Source organism: Nyctibius grandis, chromosome 15, assembly GCF_013368605.1.
Source record: "Nyctibius grandis isolate bNycGra1 chromosome 15, bNycGra1.pri, whole genome shotgun sequence".
NCBI classification, from domain to species: Eukaryota; Metazoa; Chordata; class Aves; order Nyctibiiformes; family Nyctibiidae; genus Nyctibius; species Nyctibius grandis.
This window is the reverse complement of record NC_090672.1, coordinates 5,914,772-5,935,128: the sequence shown is the minus strand read 5'-3', so window position 1 is coordinate 5,935,128 and position 20,357 is coordinate 5,914,772. Positions and strand designations below refer to the sequence as shown.

General features: G+C 46.1%; 1 protein-coding gene across 2 annotated transcripts; it reads right to left on the bottom strand.

Annotated features, from left to right (window-relative positions):
- Positions 1-5,001: 5,001 nt before the first annotated feature.
- Positions 5,002-19,744, bottom strand: SRP68 (signal recognition particle 68). 2 transcript variants are annotated; one of them, XM_068413475.1, is made up of 16 exons: positions 19,566-19,744; positions 17,186-17,252; positions 16,515-16,628; positions 15,332-15,527; positions 14,459-14,541; positions 14,116-14,225; positions 13,661-13,743; positions 13,276-13,416; positions 9,809-9,907; positions 9,438-9,502; positions 8,957-9,116; positions 8,172-8,266; positions 7,809-7,929; positions 7,289-7,364; positions 6,462-6,514; positions 5,002-5,999 (listed from the first exon to the last, which is right to left on the bottom strand). In XM_068413475.1, the coding sequence occupies exons 1-16, from the start codon at positions 19,738-19,740 to the stop codon at positions 5,772-5,774; spliced, it is 1,866 nt and encodes a 621-aa protein (XP_068269576.1). In that variant the 5' UTR covers positions 19,741-19,744; the 3' UTR covers positions 5,002-5,771. The 2 variants fall into 2 exon arrangements, with proteins under 2 accessions (XP_068269576.1, XP_068269577.1); XM_068413476.1 differs by lacking the exon at positions 9,809-9,907.
- Positions 19,745-20,357: the final 613 nt, after the last annotated feature.

Here is a 20,357-nt window from a genome sequence, read left to right as displayed (position 1 = left end):
CTCCCCAGAGGATTAGCAAGGCTGTAATAGCACTAAATAAATTCACTAATGGCAGATTCTCAAGACACTTTGTCTGGAAAACTTGTTTAGAACTTACAGGATGAAGCCTGCAAATTTGGCTTTATTATCCAGTGACACTGCTGGAGGGAGCTGCTCCCCAAACACAGGGATTGGATCTGGACAAGATGTGTCCTAGATCATTAAACAGGCAATGAGAGGTAATTAAACACCTGCCTGGAAAGGCAACCCTCACACACACGGCACAGCTGGAGAAGCACCCCATGAAATGAGGGTGGGAGATCAGAGCCTTTGGGGGAGGTTTCTTTGTGTCCCAAAAAAGCTGCTTTGCTCAAATGGCAGCGCCCTGGAGAAGGGACCTGGGCTGAAGCACGAGGCAATCGGCCCGTGGCGGGGTGATGGAAAGTTGAATGCGAGGACAGCTTTGCTCTCCTCTGTGTCTCCGCACTCAAGTGCAACGCAAAGGCCCTATAATGTGCAGGATGTTGTATGGGTGGCCAGCTGAAACACGTACAGCTGGAACAGCTCCAAGGCGTATCTGCTTGGGAGAGAAACTCCTGGCCCTGATACAAAGAGCTGAATGAAGGAGAAGGTGTTCAGGAGAGAAGGGTCCAGGCTGGAGCACCCCATTTGGCAAGACCTTAGGGTGTTAAGAAGGAGGATGATCGCACGCCCTAGCGCAGACCATTCTTTCAGACTCCCTCCAAACCAAACCCAGCCCATCGACAGGCTCTGCTTGCAGCACAGGGCTAGTGGGGAGAGGAGACACACCCCTCCTGGGTGACGGGGCAGGGAGCAGGAGGCAGAGAGGGGTGACAGCCTCTGCAAACCCCCTCCCAGGCGGGAGGGCAGCGCTGGAGCCCAGCCAGTCCTTGGGGCAGCGGGTGCAGCAGGCAGGAGCTTTGGGGAGCTGGGGTGGCTCACACCCCCCAGCTGCAGCCTGCCAGCCCAGGAGCCCCGAGAGCTTCTCCATCGGACGTTAACCTCCTGCAAAGCTCCGTTTTTGAGCTGCTGTTACCTGATTCAGTGGCGAGTTCTTCTGTGTCACAGGCAGGGACCAGAGCAGGATGAATCTGTCTGCCACAACTAATTCTGCACGGCCAGCCTTCGCCTTCCCCGACTTAATTTGAGAAAATTAGATGTTCTCCCGCTTCTGTGGAAAAAAGCAAGCACTGAAGGTAATTCAGAGGCTTTGATGCTGCTCTTTAGTCATTCGGGCACCAGAGCCACGGCATCGCTGCCTGGACTGACCACGGGCTGGGGATGAGAGTCACTAATCCTCATGCAGAGCGTGTGAGCCTCGGGCAAGCTGCCGTGTCTGTGCACGGACACCATCGTCCCTGAGCTCCGCAGGGGAGGGGCAGGAAGATGATTTCCAGAGCAAGAATTTTAACTTTAATAACCCCAACACTACGGGTGCCCAGCAGTGGAGGAGTTTGCCAAAGATCGCGGTATGGCAGTGCCTGGAAATGCTAAGAACACGTCAGGACCTGGGTCCAAATTTGAATTTGATGGCACTGGAGAACATGAAAGCTGCGCCCAAGGCCACGCGCATGCAAGACATGCAAACTAGACCCTTTGCAAGTGGTTTTAAACCTCCCCCTCTGAGATATTACTGCTTTTTAGGCCAGAGGAGGGAAGGTTTTCACCCCAGGTTACTCGCTGCGGCCCTGAGAAGGGCTGGGGACGCAGTGCGGGGGACAGACACAGCCGCCTCCCTCCCACGCCAACCCTCACACGCAGGAATTTGCGCTTGGGCTTAGCTCTAACCCAAACACAGTAATCCGGCGCTCGGCACAGAGCAAGAGCTAATCATTCACTCCCTGGCGCAAACAGCAAATCCCCAATGCAAACAGAAACGACAGGCGAGGACACTCCGGGTATTTGGGCTGGAGGCTCTGGAGCAGAGACCCCTCAGCTCTGTCCCCACCCGAATCCCACCGTGATTCACTTCCCCACGATGGGATTTTTGCAGCAACAGCAGCAGTTACCCGGCTGGTGGTTCAGGTGGTTTTGCAGCAGGACAGCAAAGCACCAAGCCTCTCCTCCCCAGGCACAAAGCAGCACGCTCAGGCCAAGCAGACCTCACCCAACGCGAGAGGGCCAGGGAGCGGCTGCGTTGCACAAACCCGTTCACCCTCAGCACGGCTCGGGCGAGCCCGAGAAGCGAGAGCCCAGCACGGACCTTTGCTGTAGGTGTGTCCCTCCGAACCCCTGCGTGATCAGCTCCCGGAGCACAGTCACTCCTCACCAAACCCTCCAAGTGCCAGGGCGAGGGGTGGCTTGGGCAGGTCCCAGGAAGCAGAGGGACTCGAGCAGTGACCCAGGTTTCTGCGCTGGGCTGGACAGGCAGCTGCAGCCCGCAGCACTGCCTGGCACCTCCTCGATTCAGAGCAGGGGAGGGAGAAGAAGGCAAAGCAGCCACCAAGAGCTGCTGCTGCTGCTCCTGCCTCAGCCCCCAGAAAGCTCAGAGCACACAGGCTGCTGCCAGCCCACCTCTGCCCAGCAGCTTTCAGGATCATCGTCTGCTTTCTGTTCCATTATACCTTTCCTCTCAGAGCTTCCCCTTGTACACCAGGGGCACCCACCACGCGTTCCTCCTGCCCGGAGCAGAAAGGGCTCTTCTTTGGCAGGCAAACCAACCTCCAGCTGTTCTTACACTTCAAAATACCAATCCAGTCCTGAAGAGAAAGAGGAGCAGCCATATACAATCAAGATCACATCAAATCACTCATTTAAGTGAGCAAACTCCCGATTTACATCCCCAGCTGAACACCACGGGGTATTTGTGCTTGTAGCTCTAACAGGACACTTGACAAGAGCTATGCAGGAGCACAGACATCTCTCAGCAGATGCATCTTCTCCCAGGAACCAGTTCTACTCACCGCCACCGTAGCTGGACAAGGACTTCCCCCAGCTAAATTCGAGGGACCACAGCCCTTCGCTGCCTGTGCACGCGATAAAGGCTGCCAGCCGAACCTGCGACCAGCTCATCTGGGTAACGCACCTGGGGTGCTGCCTCTCTGAAGCAGCTTGGATTACACAGCGATGACTTTCTCTAGTAACACAGTGCCTGCAGTTTAAAATACCCCCAATTCCTTGTTTTAAAGGAGGCAGAGACTGTTATTTAGGAGCTCCCAGGCCAGACTATTACTATCCCACGTGTCATTTCTCTTCAAACTGCCCGGTTTGTCTCATGCTGATCATTCCTCCTACATCCTATCAGCCCCTCAAGACCTATCCATTGTCACTAGACCTCTTGGAGTGCAGGACCAGAAGTGAACATCACCCAAAACACAGCTATACCACCAACGGTGGGGCCGAGGGCCACGATGTACATCTCATTCCTATTTTAATTGATGCAATGGTACCAAGCACGGCTGGCTCAGCCTGTAATTAAAATTCCAGTGCTAAGTCCAAAGATATTCCATAGGAAAAGTTGATTAAGGCAATAATCTTGACCATTCTGCCGGAGCTTCCTGTTGGAGGGCAATCGTGTGGCCTACTCGCCAATTAATTCATGGAAAGAGAGCAAACACTTTAAAGCAAACAGTGCAGCCTAATGAAAGAACAGAGCAACAAGGAAGCAGGTTCCCAGCACCATACACCAGTGCTCTGCACCCTGCTCTGGCTGTTTCAGTCCCAGCTAACACTCACCGGTTCCAGGCGACTCGGTTTGTTCTGTATCCCACATCAGACACTTCACTTGCCTGCGCTGTTCCCTTATAACTTTTTGTACATTTAAGAATTTTTTTCCTAGTGCCTCATCAGTGCCTTCCACATTATTTAAGTCACAACACAGCTTCCAAGCCCCACTCTACTCCCTTTCCATTAACATGACATCAAAACAACTAAACCAAGTTACCTCTGCAAGCGGCGCACGTTATCACCTGAGCCTTCAGGCAGCAGATCCTCCTCCAGAACTAAGCAGCCATTCTCCAGGGGTTTAAGTAGCCCCAGTTGATGGTGTGACCTTGATCCTCTGAATGCTTGGGAGGCAAAGAGTGCTTGCTGTTCTCAATGCTCAACATAAACTACACGCCTCAGAGGTCAGGAATAAAACTTTATTGTTTTCAGATTTCTTATCTGCCTTCAACTAATCAGTTATCTGTCAAAAGATGTTTGACATAAAGAGGCCAATTTGCTCTTAGCTTTTTGTAACAGTCACCAATTAGAAAGTGGCCGCAGTACAAGTTTCACTGGAATCGATCCAGGCACCACATAGATTTGCGGTAGGAAAGCAGAAAGGAGTTTGGTTTGCAAACCAAACAGAACAGTTCTCAAAGTGATTTGATGTAAAAGCTGAAGAGGAGAAAGCAGCTCAGATGAACGCACACAGAAAGAGGCACCGTGAAGCAGATCAACCAGCTGATGCCTGCGCCGGTTATTGCACAACCTTTCCTTGTCTAGAAGGAAACAGGCTTTACGAGGAAGAGAAAGCTGCCATTCAAACCCGTGTTTTCTGGAAATTGTCATCTGATGACTACATAGTCTTCCACGTTCCTTTGAGCTCTACAATTTCCCCTTCTCTTGTAAAATCCCCCTGGCATCCAGAGGCAAATGGAGTTAGCTAGAGTACCAGAAACTCCCATTTTGTTTCCATGTTGCAAAAATTAAACACAAACAAGAAGTTCCTCCTCCTTCTCTCACGCCTTTCTGAGCACAAAGTCCTCTTAAAAGCTGCTTTGTACTTTGAGAACTCACGAATCAGATCAACTTGGAACACAGAAGCAAACATTCGTATTAAAATAATGGGAATTGTTAATTCCCCCATTCATCTGACATGCACCTTGCATGGAAAACTCCCAAGACAACAACAATCCAATCATTTAACACAGTTCTTCTGTATCCACACTTATTAACTCCAATGCCTAAAAATGGAGAAACAATGTAAAGTCAAGACAACTGGTGCAGAAGAGTTAAGGCAGCTAGAACAAACTGCTCCTTCACCTTCCAGCTACAGACTGAGTGAAAACTCAAACATTGCTGGTGGAAACTTCCAAATACTTTATTTAGGAACAGTTCTGCCCATGTGCTGTGGGTTTTTTTCCTGTTTAAACAATCACAATGATGAAATTACCGGTGTCTTGAAAGTGCCTATCACCATAGCACCTGGGCGCTTTATAAAAAAAAAATGGTTGGCATGACAGAGCAGATCTATCACTCAAGAACCTACTGGTCTTCTGTTGCTTGTTCCTTATTTCAGGTGTATGTACTGACCAAGGAGGAGGAAAAAAAGCAACAAACTCCAGAAAAAGATCACCTTGTTTTCAGGCAAAGTTTAGATCAGAGACAGAATGAACATTGAAAGACCCAACTTCCCAGGAAGAGCAATTTCTAAAGCCACCCATGAAGCCAGTTTCCCAGGAAAAGCCTTGGAGGAATAGGTTCTGTACTGTATTTCAGTATTTAACAAAACATGTATCAATAAAGAAGGATCCTATTGGCCCAGAGTACAAATTCAGGTTATACTCCACCACAGCTGGGGTAACCATTAACATTTGGTAACTTCTCCAAGCAGAATGGAATTTCTCTGTGCTCCAGATTATTTTTAGTTATAGTGTACATATGTTTCTGAATAGATTGTTTGTCTTCAATACACTGGGAGAGAATGTAAGTGCACAGACATTATACACAGAACACAGGGAAGAAGATGGTAAAACTTCCCTCTTGGTTTCAGGTGTGGATATTTGTGTCCTAGAACCTCTTGGAGCTTTTCTTTCAATAGAGAATAAAACCTCAGGGGGTCCTGGTTAACTTTTGAATCCAAAGATGCCCTTTATGTATCCTGTAAGGCCACTCTTGGCCTTCTGCTCCACCTTGTCCTCCAGAGGTGGGAAAGCAACATGATTAAGGGCCAGGTCAAAGAACAAGGGTTTGCAGGGAATGGGCTGGAAGGGTGGAGGGAAGTGCACCAGGCTGACTTGCTTGCTGACAAGAGAAGGATCCAGACAGAAAGTCTCCAACCGTTCCGAGAGGGGCTGAAAGAGACCAATGCAGAGACACAAATTAAACACATGTCAAATCAAAGCTGACAAGGGTCAAACAAGAGGATTAAGCAGCAACTGAGACAACAGAAGCTGAAGTTCCCTTGTGTGACATATTGGGCCCCTGAAAATGATTTTAACCCCTGTCAAAGCATCACTGCTGGATCACTGGAAAACCTTCCCACGTGCAGGGAGAAAGCTAAATTTAGAAAAATGAAGATGCCACCCTAGAAGCTGCAAGCAGCAGCCTACTTTCTACTCAAGGAACCCCACCCTGTCAGCCACCTTCAGGACTCGCAGAAGGAAAACAAGCCTAATAAAATCTCTTAAAATACACTAGTCGTGACCAAACTCCAATCAGCACGACATTCCTGGAGTTGTAAGAGACACTCAGCTAACAGGTTAAAACACTCATTAAGAACACTACTGGAATTTGCCTGAGCTCTCAGCTCTTACCTTGCCATCCTTGACCTGAGACGGAGACTCAGTCTCATGAGTATCATTTGCATCTGCAAAATTGAAGAAAAAGTGGTAAGAATAAGGCTAGATCTTGGTGTAAAGTAAGACTGTCTCAGGAGTCAGCTGTCCTCTAAGCTTAGCTATGAACCTTGCTTTCAGTAGAATCAACTTGCTTTCTAGACTAAGGGGATCACACACCCTCATCTAAGGCCAGCAGAGCTCTCCAGTGATGGAAAGCTTCTCCTTGACATTGTCGTGAGAAGCTCCTGAAAGCAGCACAGACTTTGAGTTGAGCACAAAGCAGCTGATGATGATAAGACCCCAGTGGGGTCTGTTAAAGCAGCACTAAGGCAATAAAAGACAAGGCAATCCATCCCTGATCTTGGGTTTCCAGCAGCAGGCGCAGCAAAAACGGCCACCCAGTAAATCACAAAGTTCATCCATTCCCCCAGAGCTCCCCTAACCTGGTCGACATTGACAAAGAGCAGAACATCACTCCTCTTCCCTTTCTCAGTAGCTCTCCCAGCTGGGCAAAACTGGGATGAGCAAGGCCAACTTGTTTGCAGCAAAAAAACTTAAACACTAAACAGAGTGTTCTGTGCAGGTTACCGAAACAGGTGCACATCCTCCTGAGTGTGCTCCTGGACAGGGAGCAAGATGCCAAATGTCTAGTCATTGGTTGCCTAGCTGCCTAGAACTAGGTGGGGGGGAAACGTTTTCCAGAGCTTACATTTGGAACTTCAGAAATTAAATAAAAGGAATGAAATAGCTGCAGGGGCATTATTCAGAAGACGTTAGAGCTGTAGTACATTTGTGCAACTCACCTAATATAGCTGCTGCTTGCAAGAAGGATTTCTCTGCATTGACTTGAGTCATCAGATCCTGAACACCAGGCAGCTCCTAGGTCATTAAAGAAAACTATTTGAGAGCCTGAAATGTGCCAGTTTAAGAGTTAGGGCAAAGGTAAAACCTGACTAAGAACTAAGAGATTAAGTCCTAGTGCTGATAAGTCTTCCCAGAAGAGGAAAAATTACACTGCGGTCCTTCAGGCACTACAGAAGTTGTATAACAGAAAACATGCACGTGAGAAAAACTGGTAAATTGTTATGGAGTTGTTACAGCAAGTCTGCCTCCCCTCCAAAGCAAGCGGCCAGCTGAAGCGTTTCCACATCATTAGAAAGCCTCTACTGTAGTATGTCAAGAAGTCACACTTGTATTACTCCTCTCCCTATTTAAAGATCAGTCTTAAATTGTAATGGCCTGGCACCTAATTGACAATAAATACTGGGACAGAGCTTTTTAATAAACTTCAGCTCCCTTCTACACACAGAACTGAGTTCCTACCTTTGTATAACCTCCAGCTCCTGACTGAATTTCATGGACGTATTTCAGCACTCTTTCATATAAAACAAAAGCTTCACTCCATTTCTTTACCATGGCATAGGACTGTGCAATGAAGAAACACCTGCAACAGTAAAGAGTGGATCCTTGACACGTTTGTTATCCATACCTTTTGCCAACTCAAATGACTGATAACAGGAGACAGTATTAAGTAGCACTGGCCAGTCTCCCCTTAGCACCCAGCCTTCATTTCACAAAAGGGCAGAGGAAACAGCACCAAAGTCCTGTACAGCCCATAGAGCTTTGGAATAATAACCTTTGAAGATGTAACGCCCGCTAAAGAAAACCTGGCTGTTTCTCAGTCACCTGTAAGCTTTGTACACAAGTGTCTTCAATCCAATCTCTTCTTGGAAGTTCTTGTCCTCTTCTAGGCCAGGAAGCTGTGTCAGTTCCACGAGGTTCTGTGCAAAAGAGAGTCAGAGTAACAAATGCAGGTGGTGTTTTCCTCTGGAATCTGATGGAGTAAGAGAAAGCTGCCCCTTTTAACAAGTCAACAGTACACTCCCATGGAAATAGTTTCCAGTTTCCTAATTATCAGTATGCTAACCTTGTGAAGGACACTTATTGAAACTTGTGCAAGTTTGCCCTCAGGACCCATTTCCTGACACAAACAGGAATTAGGACAAAGACTCCTCAGATTGCACATGAAATAATTCTTTCATAAGGCATTTCCCTTTCCCACTCAGAACTGCGTCAGTCACAGGCTCCCACAGTGAACAGAAAACTTGTGTGAGAAACTGCGTATGAAGAACAAGTACATTTTAAGTATTTTTAGCTGCTACTTTCTCTGGCCAGCAGAAACTAAAGCAGCTATCAGGGTGCTGCATAAAATAGTCAGAGAAACTATTTTAAAGCTGCATTAGAGTTTATGACCAAGGGCACGCATTCTAGTAGCATTTTCTGTTCACAATTAGAAGGGTTTTTTTGTGTTTCGTGTAGATTTTGAACATCTTCAACAAGGTAACTGTAGGTACTCAGTAGCTCTTCAGACTTCTTGGGCAGTTCACTTGCACTGCTATATTTTCTACAGTAACTTTTTGTACCAAAGTTTTCCAGTTAGTGTGAAGTTACATTTGTTTTCCCAGCATTACCTGCAAAATGATATCGTAAAGCCGGATCAGGTCCTGAGGCCGCGGTGTGCGCTTGCCATCCTCTTCTGACCGCTGCTGCTGCAGCAGTGCCTTCTGCAGAGACTCTGCCATGCTCTCATTGCGCTTGATGGCTGTTGACAGCTTGATGTAAGTCAAATAACTAAAAAGATAAGATAAAAGATAAAATACCATTAGCAGACTGTCAGAACTACTCAGACGTTACTCTTTGTTCTGAAAAAACTCCTCCCCCCAGTCTAAAATGATACTAGTAGGGGAAAAAGCATCTGAAAGGTCAACATGAGAGTCTTAAGTAAAGCATTTTCAAAGCTGCATGAATCAGATCCTTATCCGTACAGTCATCCTTTGAGATCTGAGAGGCCCAGAACAAAAACCCCGTAAACCAAAAACAAACAAAAATAAAATCTTCACATAAGAGCATGATTACTTCGCACTAGTACAGGCAGCAATGTTTGCCTATTACCTGTGTAAATACTGGATGTTGGATACCTTCCCAGAATCATTTTCCAGAGAGTGTTCCCGCTGCTTCTGCAGAAATTGGGGACAAAACACTGCATGATTGACTTAAAACTGGCAGCTGAGGGAAGAAAACATCAGAAACAGCTCAAGGTTTGGGTAAACCAGGGAAGTTAAAACAGACTTCCAGGCAAAAGAATGAGGGCTTCTACATTGCTATTCACCCTCTCCAGTTCTGAAGAGAATAAAATCAAAAGTAGACTCTTTTGCAGCTTTTTATTAAAGAAATCCCAGCCACTTTTACTGTTCAGCAAGTTGAATCAGTCCCAAAGAAACGCTATGTTGTTGAAAGTAGAAACACTGACATTTGCTGCTTACCTGGTCTGGTTTCATATCTTCCCGAACAGCCTGAATGGCATCTCTACACTCACTGAGTAAAGACTCAAACAAACGTTCCTTTGTCTCCTCATTTTCTGCCTAAGAGCAAAGGAAAGTTAAGACAGGTATCTATCAGGACTTTTTGTATTTCGCATCCCATGATGCAAGAATTAACTGAGGAGATAAAACAAAGTTTCTCCGCCAAATTATGGCTTTAAGATCCATGGGTAGCCAGAAATCCATCCTGCACCCGTCTGCAGTATGTTCCAGGGGGAAAACTGCCAGAAATTGCGGGGAACATGGTCAGTGCCGAGAATTTCACAGCACTGCAGGCCTAGCATCACATCATCCCTGCAACAGCTACCCTCCCAGCAACTCCCTTCCCTTCCGGGATGGCACCCACACTGCTGTGGTTGGACTGCACTGTGGGAAAGGCCCAGCAACAGAGGAAGAGCTGAGCATGACTGAACTGGCAAGCTACCAATACAGACCGCTCTTGTTATGCTGATTTAACTTTTCTCATGTGGTAAGAACATGTAGATGATTATCTTTTCTACACTCCCACTCCAGTAATGCTCACAGTGGCAATAATTTGCTTGTTTGAAGCATTTTTTTAAAGTAACCCTGTACTTTAGTAGCAGGAGTGACGGAGTGCTTTTCTGCTGTCACCACAAGTTTCGTCAAAAAATGAAGCAGCTTTTGGTCTTCTGCCCCAAAACCAAAATTTGAAAAAACTTTAAAAAAAAAAAGTTGAAGCCTGATCTCTGCCTAATGAGCTGGCATATCATGAACCCAATTAAACAATGCACCCAAAACCAAACTCAGCTTCCATTCAGGTGGCTGAGAAGGCAACCAGATGGGGATCACAAGACTCTTATTGATTCAGAAAGAAAAAGCTGCCCAGAAACAAACCTCAACCTTAGCAACTGAAGGAGGGATTAAAGTGTATCAGCACTGTGTTATACCACTTCCATGTCATGTAATAGCATAAGATGAACTTTGCTGCAACAAATTTGCAACTGTCCAAATGAATAAAAAACTGTCTAAAAACATGTTCACTTGTTTATTTTCTGTAGAGCTCTACAGTCTCTGCCTCTCCTCTTTTCAGGTTTGCAAACCCATTAAGGAATGTTATTTTTACTCCCCCACAGAGCCTCAGGTATCTTGACCTGAGATGAAAGCAGTTTTTGGTTGGTTGGTTGTTTTTTGTTGTTTTTTTTTTTTGGGTTTTGGGTTTTGTTTTTTTTTAAGATTTGCTGCAAGAAATTTTAAGGTGGGACTAACTACTGAGACTAACCAGAGACGAGTCTGACAGCATTCTCAACCTCACCCAGAGAAGCACAGCAATTTCACTATATGCACAAAAACGAAAACAGACATAGCCAGATCATCAGTCAAGCACAAACAGGGAAAGGGCTGGGCCGTGCAATGAAACAAAGGCTTTCCTTTCTAAGCAAAAAGTCCTAAGGTTAAGCCGATTCTATGCGAAAATACACATATGTTCTGATTTGGGAGATATCAGATCATAAAGCTGAGACACAAGTGCTATGGCTGGTGATTCAAGTGTCCTGATAGAACAGCACAAGTTCATCTTAACGAGATCAAGGGAACCGATCCCACTGAACCCACTTCTGAAAGTCTACAAGTGCTCACTTCTAATTTCTTCTTTGTTCTAAAACATCATGTATCATCTCTGAAAGTTATTACCACCCATTTTTGCTACAGCCCTAGTTACCAGAGATGACCACAGAATCCTTGAGGCAATACCGGATAGGAGCACGCTTCTGTTGTTCTGCCCTTTAGCCTTCTCACTTCTACCCGGTTAGAGTCAACGGGCCCTTGAAGTCCTGCACTCAAGTCTACAGAAGGGCCACCATAAGTGATTTTAAACTTGGATTCATATTTCATTTTGGCTTATTTGTTCTGTTTCTCCCGTTACCAATAAGACACTGAAGGCAATGGTATAATTGCACTGAGAATCTCCATTTTTACACAAAACACACGTTTGTGTTTGCTCCTAATCAAACCCTGAAGAGCACTGCTGTTATGTTAGGGTTTCAACTTAGTGACGACTAGCAGAAAGGTGCCAAGGATCCCAGGAACCACAATGCATTTAGCTGAAGCTGGACTGCCCATGACAGCTGACACAGCAACAGCACAACTGCAAAAGGCCAAGTTTTAGCCCTCTGGGAATGTAAATGCTGCTGCGTGCTCAGCTCTCACCATTACTAGTTGTGATCTGGTACCACAAAACTTCTCTGTTTAGTCAGAGCTTCCAAGGAACACAAAGCAAGATGAAAACAAATTCAGATCACTGTTCTGCCACAGCTTTATGCAACAAAGAGGGCAACCAAACTGAAAAGGTCCAACTGCTAGCCTGGCAGGACGGCAGTTAAATGAGGGAACACTGAACTCTACGCTGTACTTCCACCCACTGGCTATACTAATGTACTACCTACAAAAAAATAAATCCAGCAACATACAATTCATAACATTATGACAAAATGGTTAACACTAATGTTTCCTACCCAGCCATGTCCTGTTTATCCTACTCACATTATCTTCTTAACACTATCTCCTGCTCTTGCCCACTTGCCTCACACCTTTGTAGGGTTTTCATCTTCTCATTTAAATTGATATTTGTCATTATTCTCCTGGTGATAAATGGGTTTTGATGCTGCAAAAAGTCCATCTTTAGTGGCAACAATTGTACCTAAAGATCCTTTCACTGTCTTTTCAGACAGCAAGGGTGCTGTCTGCAGCCGTTGGGAAGCAGAATGCACCATCTGGGCACTATTTCCAAGGAAAAAGCCCCACGTGGAAAACTTGGCTGCAATACTGAAGACATGCATAGTATGTGCCACTGCAAGTGTTTCAGAACTGTTACGCTTGAAATTAATTTACATCCTGACATTTAGTAATCCTCTTCCTGCTTTTGAGGATTTGCATAAGGCAAGAGGAGGATGCTATGAATCTCATAGCACCCACTTCACCTGGCAAATTGATTTTGTTGCTGAAAAATCGTGATCTATACGTATCTTTTCTTCTCTTGGTTGCTCTGAAATTGGAGCATTTGAGCAAGACACTTAAAGAAATTAGAACAGTAATTCAAAACCAGTTACTCTTAAAATTGTAACCTTCGTTTCCAAGTGACTTACAAACAATAATGGTTATCACCCTGCCACTGAAAGACAGCACTTCTGGGCAGCAGGGAGTGTTCAAAAGAGCAGTAATACTCAGAACAGATCTCCCAAACTACCACTTAGGTAGATTGTGGGAGCTATCCCCAGCTGACACTTCAGCTTTGGGCTACAGTCAATATTCCCACTTTTACTTTTAGCCCTCCAACCCCAAGTTTGAGAAAAAGACTATTCAAAAGCTTTTACTCCAGGTATCACGTAATATCTTGCACATTGAAGGAAAGAGGACAGTTAGAACACCAGCACCGAAGATGGCTTCTGGGTTACCTGAACAATCGCTGCTTCGTTGTCAGCCAGCCCCAGCAAGAAGATCCTCACTTTGTCTATCTTCACTGGAACAGTTCTTCCTCTCCACTCCACCTCGCTCATCGTGGCGGCCTGCTTTGCTCGAGTTTGGGTAATCAGTGCCTGAGGAGAATGGGCTGAACTTACGGTCTTGAACTTTAAGGTACCCAAAATGGAACCTTTCAAATTCACATTAGATTTGACTAATTTGAAATCAAAGGGCTTTTTAGGAAAGTGTGGTTTCCCATAGAGCCCAGGCTTGCTTGCTCTCTTCTGATATGTTTTGGCTCTTGAATGGTGTGCTGCAGCAATATTTATGCTCAGAGTGATCATGAATGTTTCAACTTGAAGCATGCAAATAAGTTACCTCCAATTTTTCTGCAAGAAGACCTTCAGTGCCACCAGACCTCAGTCTCATCTGCATCAACTCATTCATAGCAGACTCGTCACCTGAGAGAATTAACAAATCACAATCACATTTCCACCTGAGTTCACAAATTATTTTAACACAGAAAAGCTAATCAATAGATTTTATACTGGCAATTTGGGGACAAAGGGGATAAATTTGCAATTTCATTCTGACTTCATAAGCAAACTACTGCAAACTGGTATTTTGTCTTTTACACAAAACCACACACACTGTTGCAAAATGAGTATATTTCTACACTGCTAAACTGACGCAGAATGTGTGCAGAATTTGACTAAAATATTATGGACTCACTGCAATGTCACTCAGACCAGTATTTAACTATCAAGTCAATATTCCTTTCTTGTGAACAAACCTTGCTCCTTGTTGGAGATTAGGTACCCCCTTTTCCTTACCAATATTATAGGCACAGTAGCGAATATTGGGTGAGATCTCTTCCACACGCTGGTTATACAGCACAGCTTGTTCTTCTGTGAAAGCATTGGCCAGTTTTTCATATATGGTCCTACAGCAAAGAATAAATATTGACACTGCAGTATGTGCCGTTTTGTGAGATGCTATCTTAAGAGAAGAGTTTGTGTCTCTACTCTGGAGGATGCTATTCCTTCAGCAGTACCTCCTGGGTAAGCGCACAATTAACTACACAACTCATAGAGCTGCTGTATATACAGTACATAAACTTACTAGACTGGTCCAGTACTATTTACTAAATGAAGCTGGTGAAGTGGGGGAACTCACTTGCATTTGTTGAAAGCCTCCATTGCTGCCTTCCACTCCTGCTGTTCAAAACGAAGCATTCCTGTGAGGTAAGCCATGTATGCCTGCAGACAGCGCAAGGGCAAGTTAATTTCCCCAAAATCAACAGCCTCGTTTGTACAATCTTTAGTATGAAGGCTGCTGCGATGCCTACAGTAAGTGATTAAGCCTTGCCCTTTTCATTGGGTCTTCCTACAGAAGAGAACTGATTTGGATTACAGGTTGCTAGCTACCTACTTTTTCTTTTAACTGACATTACATTTCTAAGGAGATGAAAGCAAAGATGTTTCTCACTTGTTATGCAATCAACATGGCCCACCGATGTCACAGAACTTTTTTTTCCAGCAGTAAGCTACAAAACAGCAGTTTTAATTAACTGAGAACTACCACAGACCCCTGATCAAGGAGGCCAGTGTCACAACACAGTTGCTTTCTGTGTTCCAGGAACCAAGCCACAAGTCTTGTGTTCTAGGTGGCTACTTCAGGGCATTTAACAAATACATAACTCAACAGAAAAGCATAGTTTCTTAGGCTGTGTTGCATCATCCTAGTCTCTCTCAATTCTTTTTACTTTTAATAAACATACTGCTCTTCAAAGCAAGGACAATCATTTGATACACTTAATCATCGTGTCAGCACCAGGTCCTCATCTTGGCTGGTGTCACTGGTTACTTCTGCAATTCCAGCAGCTCCATTAACAGTAGGTCCAAGCTATTCAAAAGGAGACATTATCCTGTTTGACAATCAGTCAGGTTTGAGTATCTATTGCTACATGACAATAATCTCTTCACCCACAATCCAAAGGTTTCTTGTTCAGCTGTTGCTGTAAAACAAGATCAAAGTATTGGTGGTTACCTGAGCTTCCAGCTTTGTTTTGGCATCCACTCGGTTACTCTCACACAGTCGCTCCAGCTCCTCAGCGTGTTTCACAGCTTTGCGCAGGCGAGACAGCGAGTGAAATCGTTTGCGAGGCTCTGTGTTTGCTTCCTGCTTCAGCTGCATGGCGTAACTCCAGGCTCTCTCTGCATCCATCAGAACCAACAGCAAATACCTGCAGGGCAGAGGAAGATTAATGAAAAAATAATGACATTCAAACAAGTATCGCCACATCACCACTAGTTCTTTGCCATGTGATCTGCACAGTTTGGTAACAGAAGTTCAGCTTGGTTAACAAGAGGCAGACGATTTTATTTCTAACATTCTAAGCATGCAAAATCATATTAGTCCAAACTGTTTTCTACTGTATTTCTCACTACAGAATACAATTACCCAACTGAGGAAGAGAATGTGGTATCATTCTGTAGCAGCACAGACACTGCAAAGACGAGGGATTTATGACTTTAGGTCGCTCTTCAAACTGGTTCAATATGGGTAAACGTGTCTGTTTTCCCATCAGCTAATGCTATAATGCATCTGGCTTCTTAACAATACAAGTGAAGACAGCATCATGCTTTCTTTTCCCCACAAGAAAAGACGAGACAGTACACATTTCAAGTGTTTCCAAAAGATGGGAAACGAGCCCAAAAGGCTGGCTATTCTCTAAATATTCTGTCAGACAAGCATTCTGCCAGATTTTGAACATATAAGTAAAACTTTCAATGCACTATTTCTGTTCAAAGGGAAGGGATGTCTCCAACCACAGCCTTGCTGCCTACAGCATTTACGTTATCAGCATTCACATGGCTACCTTGCAACAGATTTGAATAAGCGTTTCCTCTTTAATATCAAAGTAATTTACTGATTATGAAAAGAACCCATTTTAGCAACTGAGGGAAGAGAAGGAACTGGCTGTTGCTGCTCCCTCTTCTCCCACTTGTTCACATGATGAAGCAGGATCTGAGCAGTGTCTCTTCCCCCTGCACTGCAGCTTGAACTTTCATCTTTTATTAATATCAACACCACACATTTCTGAAAATAAACATTTCTAAGTATATTGTACTCAACAGTCTTCCACCATACCCACATGAAAATAAATTACTGAAATGAAAGAAACTATTTGCTAATATACTTAATGCTCAATTCCATCCAGTGACTGTACCTGTTGTCTGAGAGCATCTCTTCAGTTACTTTCTTCCCAGTGAACTTGTGCCTGTTTCCCATCTTGAAGTTGAGAGTTTTTCGGAGCCGCCTTAGCCTACGGGAGCAATAAGCCCTAAAGAAAAGATGACCACAGTCAGTTTGGCCAAAGAACAACTCTGTTTCTGTTTACTGATCTCTCCAACCAGAAAAGAAAAGACCAAAGGCTGTGACAAGCAACATTTTAACAACTAAGAACTCCATACATGACATACAGTAAGAGGTAGTTCAGAAACTACCTGCAAACCAGTGGTTAATAGAATACAAGAAAGGTAAGGAGACATGTAATTCCTGATCTTGAAAAATCAGAATGATGTTCTCCTTACTAATTGCTTTATATATGTTTATTGAACACTCAGTTCTGGAAGAGCACAGTGATTATCAGTGGGTGTTACAAAACAAGCTCTTAAAGGGCAATGGAGAAACAAGAGCCAGTCTGTATCCTCCTAAATGGAGCAGTCATGGCACATCACATCTAATGAAAAAAAGCATACATGGCTTCACATGAAGCAACCTGTCAAGGGGTACTGACTTGGCAGATCGTCTTTGTTGCCTGCGACAGTGGGTTTACATTTTCAGTGAAGTAAGCCAAGCCACAGGAGTAACTCCAGGACATCCACACTGTTTACTAACCTGTACCTCTGGAAGTCTCCATGTCGTAAACCGTGCTGCTGCTGAGACTCCTTCACAATCTGAAGGACTGCGATTAGCGTTAAGGCAGATTGACAGCACAGTCTGTTATCAATTCTTCGTTCTACCCCAAAATAATGGAAGGGAACTCTATAGGTTCCCTTCCAAATTAAGCAAATGCACTTTGAACAGAGGGGCACCCAAAAACCTCCTAAAAACGCACAGCTGAGAGAACTGATGGTCCTAAAACACCTCAAGACTCCACTGCTTACTTCAGAGCTTTGACTGTAATCAAGGTCAGGACTAAGACGTACCACAAGCACCTCCTCTTACAGACAACCATGAGAGTCTTGCTGTTACTAGGGCTCGCTTCAGGATAATATGCTACGCCCCCAGACACGTCTAGGTTAATATAACTGACTGCCCTAGCTACGCTACACCGCCTCCCCAGTCACACTTGTGACACGGTTTTCTTGGCAAAGCTGAAATAGAAGCTTTCCTGCCCTTAAACATGCCATCTCTCAGGAAAAAGATGGAAGTACACTGGGCAGAATCACTGCTGCCTTCCTGATGCAGCTTCCACAAACAAACTGCTCTCTGAACACACAGAATCTCATAAAAAGAGCTTTTAGGAGTATTCAGGGGGCTTCTTTTCTACTCAATTTTTTAACACTTTTCTAGTCTTACTGCATATTACTGTAAGAAATACTCCGTGACAGAATGCATTGGCCTGTAACTTGTGATAGCATCACTATGATTTCCATCCACTCTCTGCATTCTTCAGCACATTTGCTGATTTCCGGGCATCCTGAACTTATTCACTTAGATATGCTACCAAATAAAATCATGCTGTATTCTAGTAAATTTGCCGATGTTACTCACTCAGTTTACAAGGCAATTATTTTATGAAATAAAATCTCCATCACAAACAAGAAATTTCCATGCTCTATGTATTTATATCCCAAAATTTCCCTTTTAAGCTTTACCAAGAAGCCTTAAAAAAAAAAAAAAAAACAAAACACAAAACCAAAACCAGACTATACAATGACCCCATCAAAAAAAACACTATTACTATAGTTGGAGAAAAAGAAACTACCAGACTTCTAAAGTTTAAAATGGCGGATATCTATCATAGTGTTTTCTTAGAATTACACCTAAAAGAAAGTCTCTTTAGTTTAAGCACTAAAAACCTGCACTAATAGTTATTACACTGAATTAAGCTGCATTTGTAGAACAAACAAGTCAAACTGCAATGTCTCAACACAGCACTCCTTGCGCTTGCTGTCCACCTAAGATTTTTTTTTCAGGCTGTCTTTTATCCTGTGCGGTTACTCACTGAATTCATATCCTCTATATTATCTACTTTTTCTTTGACTTAGGTGTTCCTAACATTACCAGGGCAATAATTATGTCCGCATCTTACTCAATAGTTACTAACCTCACAACACCTGCCACATGCTAAATGGAAAACTTTAGCCTTATTTCACATGTGTTTTCCTCTTACCCAAAAGATAAAACTCAGTTCTATCACAGCTGTGCAGCTGGACTGGTTTCACATGAAAGTTTCACATACAAAAATGCCACAAGCTTTACATGCCACATCAGATTTTAGAAGTGCTAAATCTAGAGGAGCCAGTTTGTCATCTCAGCGTACCTGTTGAGATTTATTTTACCCACTATTACCTGTTACAAGCATTAATATTACCGCCAGAAGATTACCAACAGCCTGCTCTTATCTAAAGCACGCAGCCTAGCACAGAGTTCTGCTCTGAAGGCTGATGACAGACGTCACATGGTTTGGAAGGAGAAGCTGCACAAGGTGAAGAATAAATCTACGATTCAAGTCCAAGATGCAAAGCTGACTCCTCCATTTCATCCAAATCAAACCCTCACTGCCAGGCACGGCGCGCGTTAGCCCAGGCCGCCGCACCGACACACTCACGCCAGCATCGCCCGGCACCTCCGGAGCCCCGAGCCCGGCGCTCACAGCCCGGCTCCCCCGCAGCCCCGAGCCCGGCGCTCACAGCCCGGCTCCCCCGCAGCCCCGAGCCCGGCGCTCACAGCCCGGCTCCCCCGCAGCCCCGAGCCCGGCGCTCACAGCCCGGCTCCCCCGCAGCCCCGAGCCCGGCGCTCACAGCCCGGCTCCCCCGCAGCCCCGAGCTCACAGCCCGGCTCCCGCCTGAGGCACGGCCTAGGCGGCCCCGCCGCGCCCAGAGGAGCCTCCACCGCCCCGCCCGGCCCTCGCCCGCGGGGAAGCACAGTCGGCCGTGCCTGCCCGCCCGGGGCCTGCGAGCCCCCGCGCTCCCCACAGCGGCCGCCACGTCCCGCCGCCGCCCACGGGCCCGGGCCTGCCACGTCCCCCCGCCGCCGCGGCTCAGGATGCTCTCCAGGCCTAGGCTGTCGCCGAGGCTGCCGGCCTGCGGCCCCGTCGGCCTCTCGTTCTCCTCCTTCTCCTTGTTCTCCTCCGCGCCTGCGCCTCCTCCGCCTCCTCCTCCTCCGCCGCCACCGCTTCCCGCCGCACTGCGGCCGCCGCCGCCTCCCTGCCGCTCCGCCGCCATCTTGCGCCCGGGCCGCCGCCGCGCTGCATCATGGGCCGGGGGAGGTGAGGCGCACGCCGAGGCCATGGCGAGAGCAGCCGCCGCGGGGGCAGACGGGATAGGGGAGGACCCGGAGCGGAGGGGGCTGGCCTCCAGGAGCGGGGGTCCGGGGGTGTGGGGTACACCCGCTCTCCTGCCCTTTACCCCCTCACCCCTCGGGGCTGCCCACGTATCCCTGCTCAAGCCCTGGACTGGCTCTGCCCCCCTCAGCACCAGCCCGGCAGCTGAAACTCTGTGAAACCATGTCTTTCCTAGTAAAATAAGTGTCATTTTAGGGTGTAGGTTCGGAGACCCCAATGCAAAGCTGCTCTGCAGGGTTTTTTCACCTCCGTGAGCTGGATGAACCGACCGAAGGAGGCCGGAGTGAACGGCTGCACCCTCGTTAGCCAAGGCATCCCGGGAAAGGCCCAAGGCCAAGGCCACGGCTGCAGCCCTGGGGACAGGGACTCCTCGCAGCGCCCTCAGACGGTGCCAGAGCTGAGGTGGCTCACACCAGGGTGCTGAGGGGCAAAGGCTGACGTGTACCCGCCCCGGTCCTCAAACACCCCCCAGGAGCATGTTCCTGGGACTTGTCGGGC

Coding starts and splice junctions, on each gene's coding strand:
- SRP68 (XM_068413475.1), bottom strand. CDS start 19,740: ATGGCGGCGGAGCGGCAGGGAGGCGGCGGCGGCCGCAGTGCGGCGGGA. Junction 9,117..9,437: donor AACATCCAGTATTTACACAG/GTAATAGGCAAA, acceptor TTATCTTTTTAG/TTATTTGACTTACATCAAGC. Junction 6,000..6,461: donor CTCAGGTCAAGGATGGCAAG/GTAAGAGCTGAG, acceptor GGTCTCTTTCAG/CCCCTCTCGGAACGGTTGGA.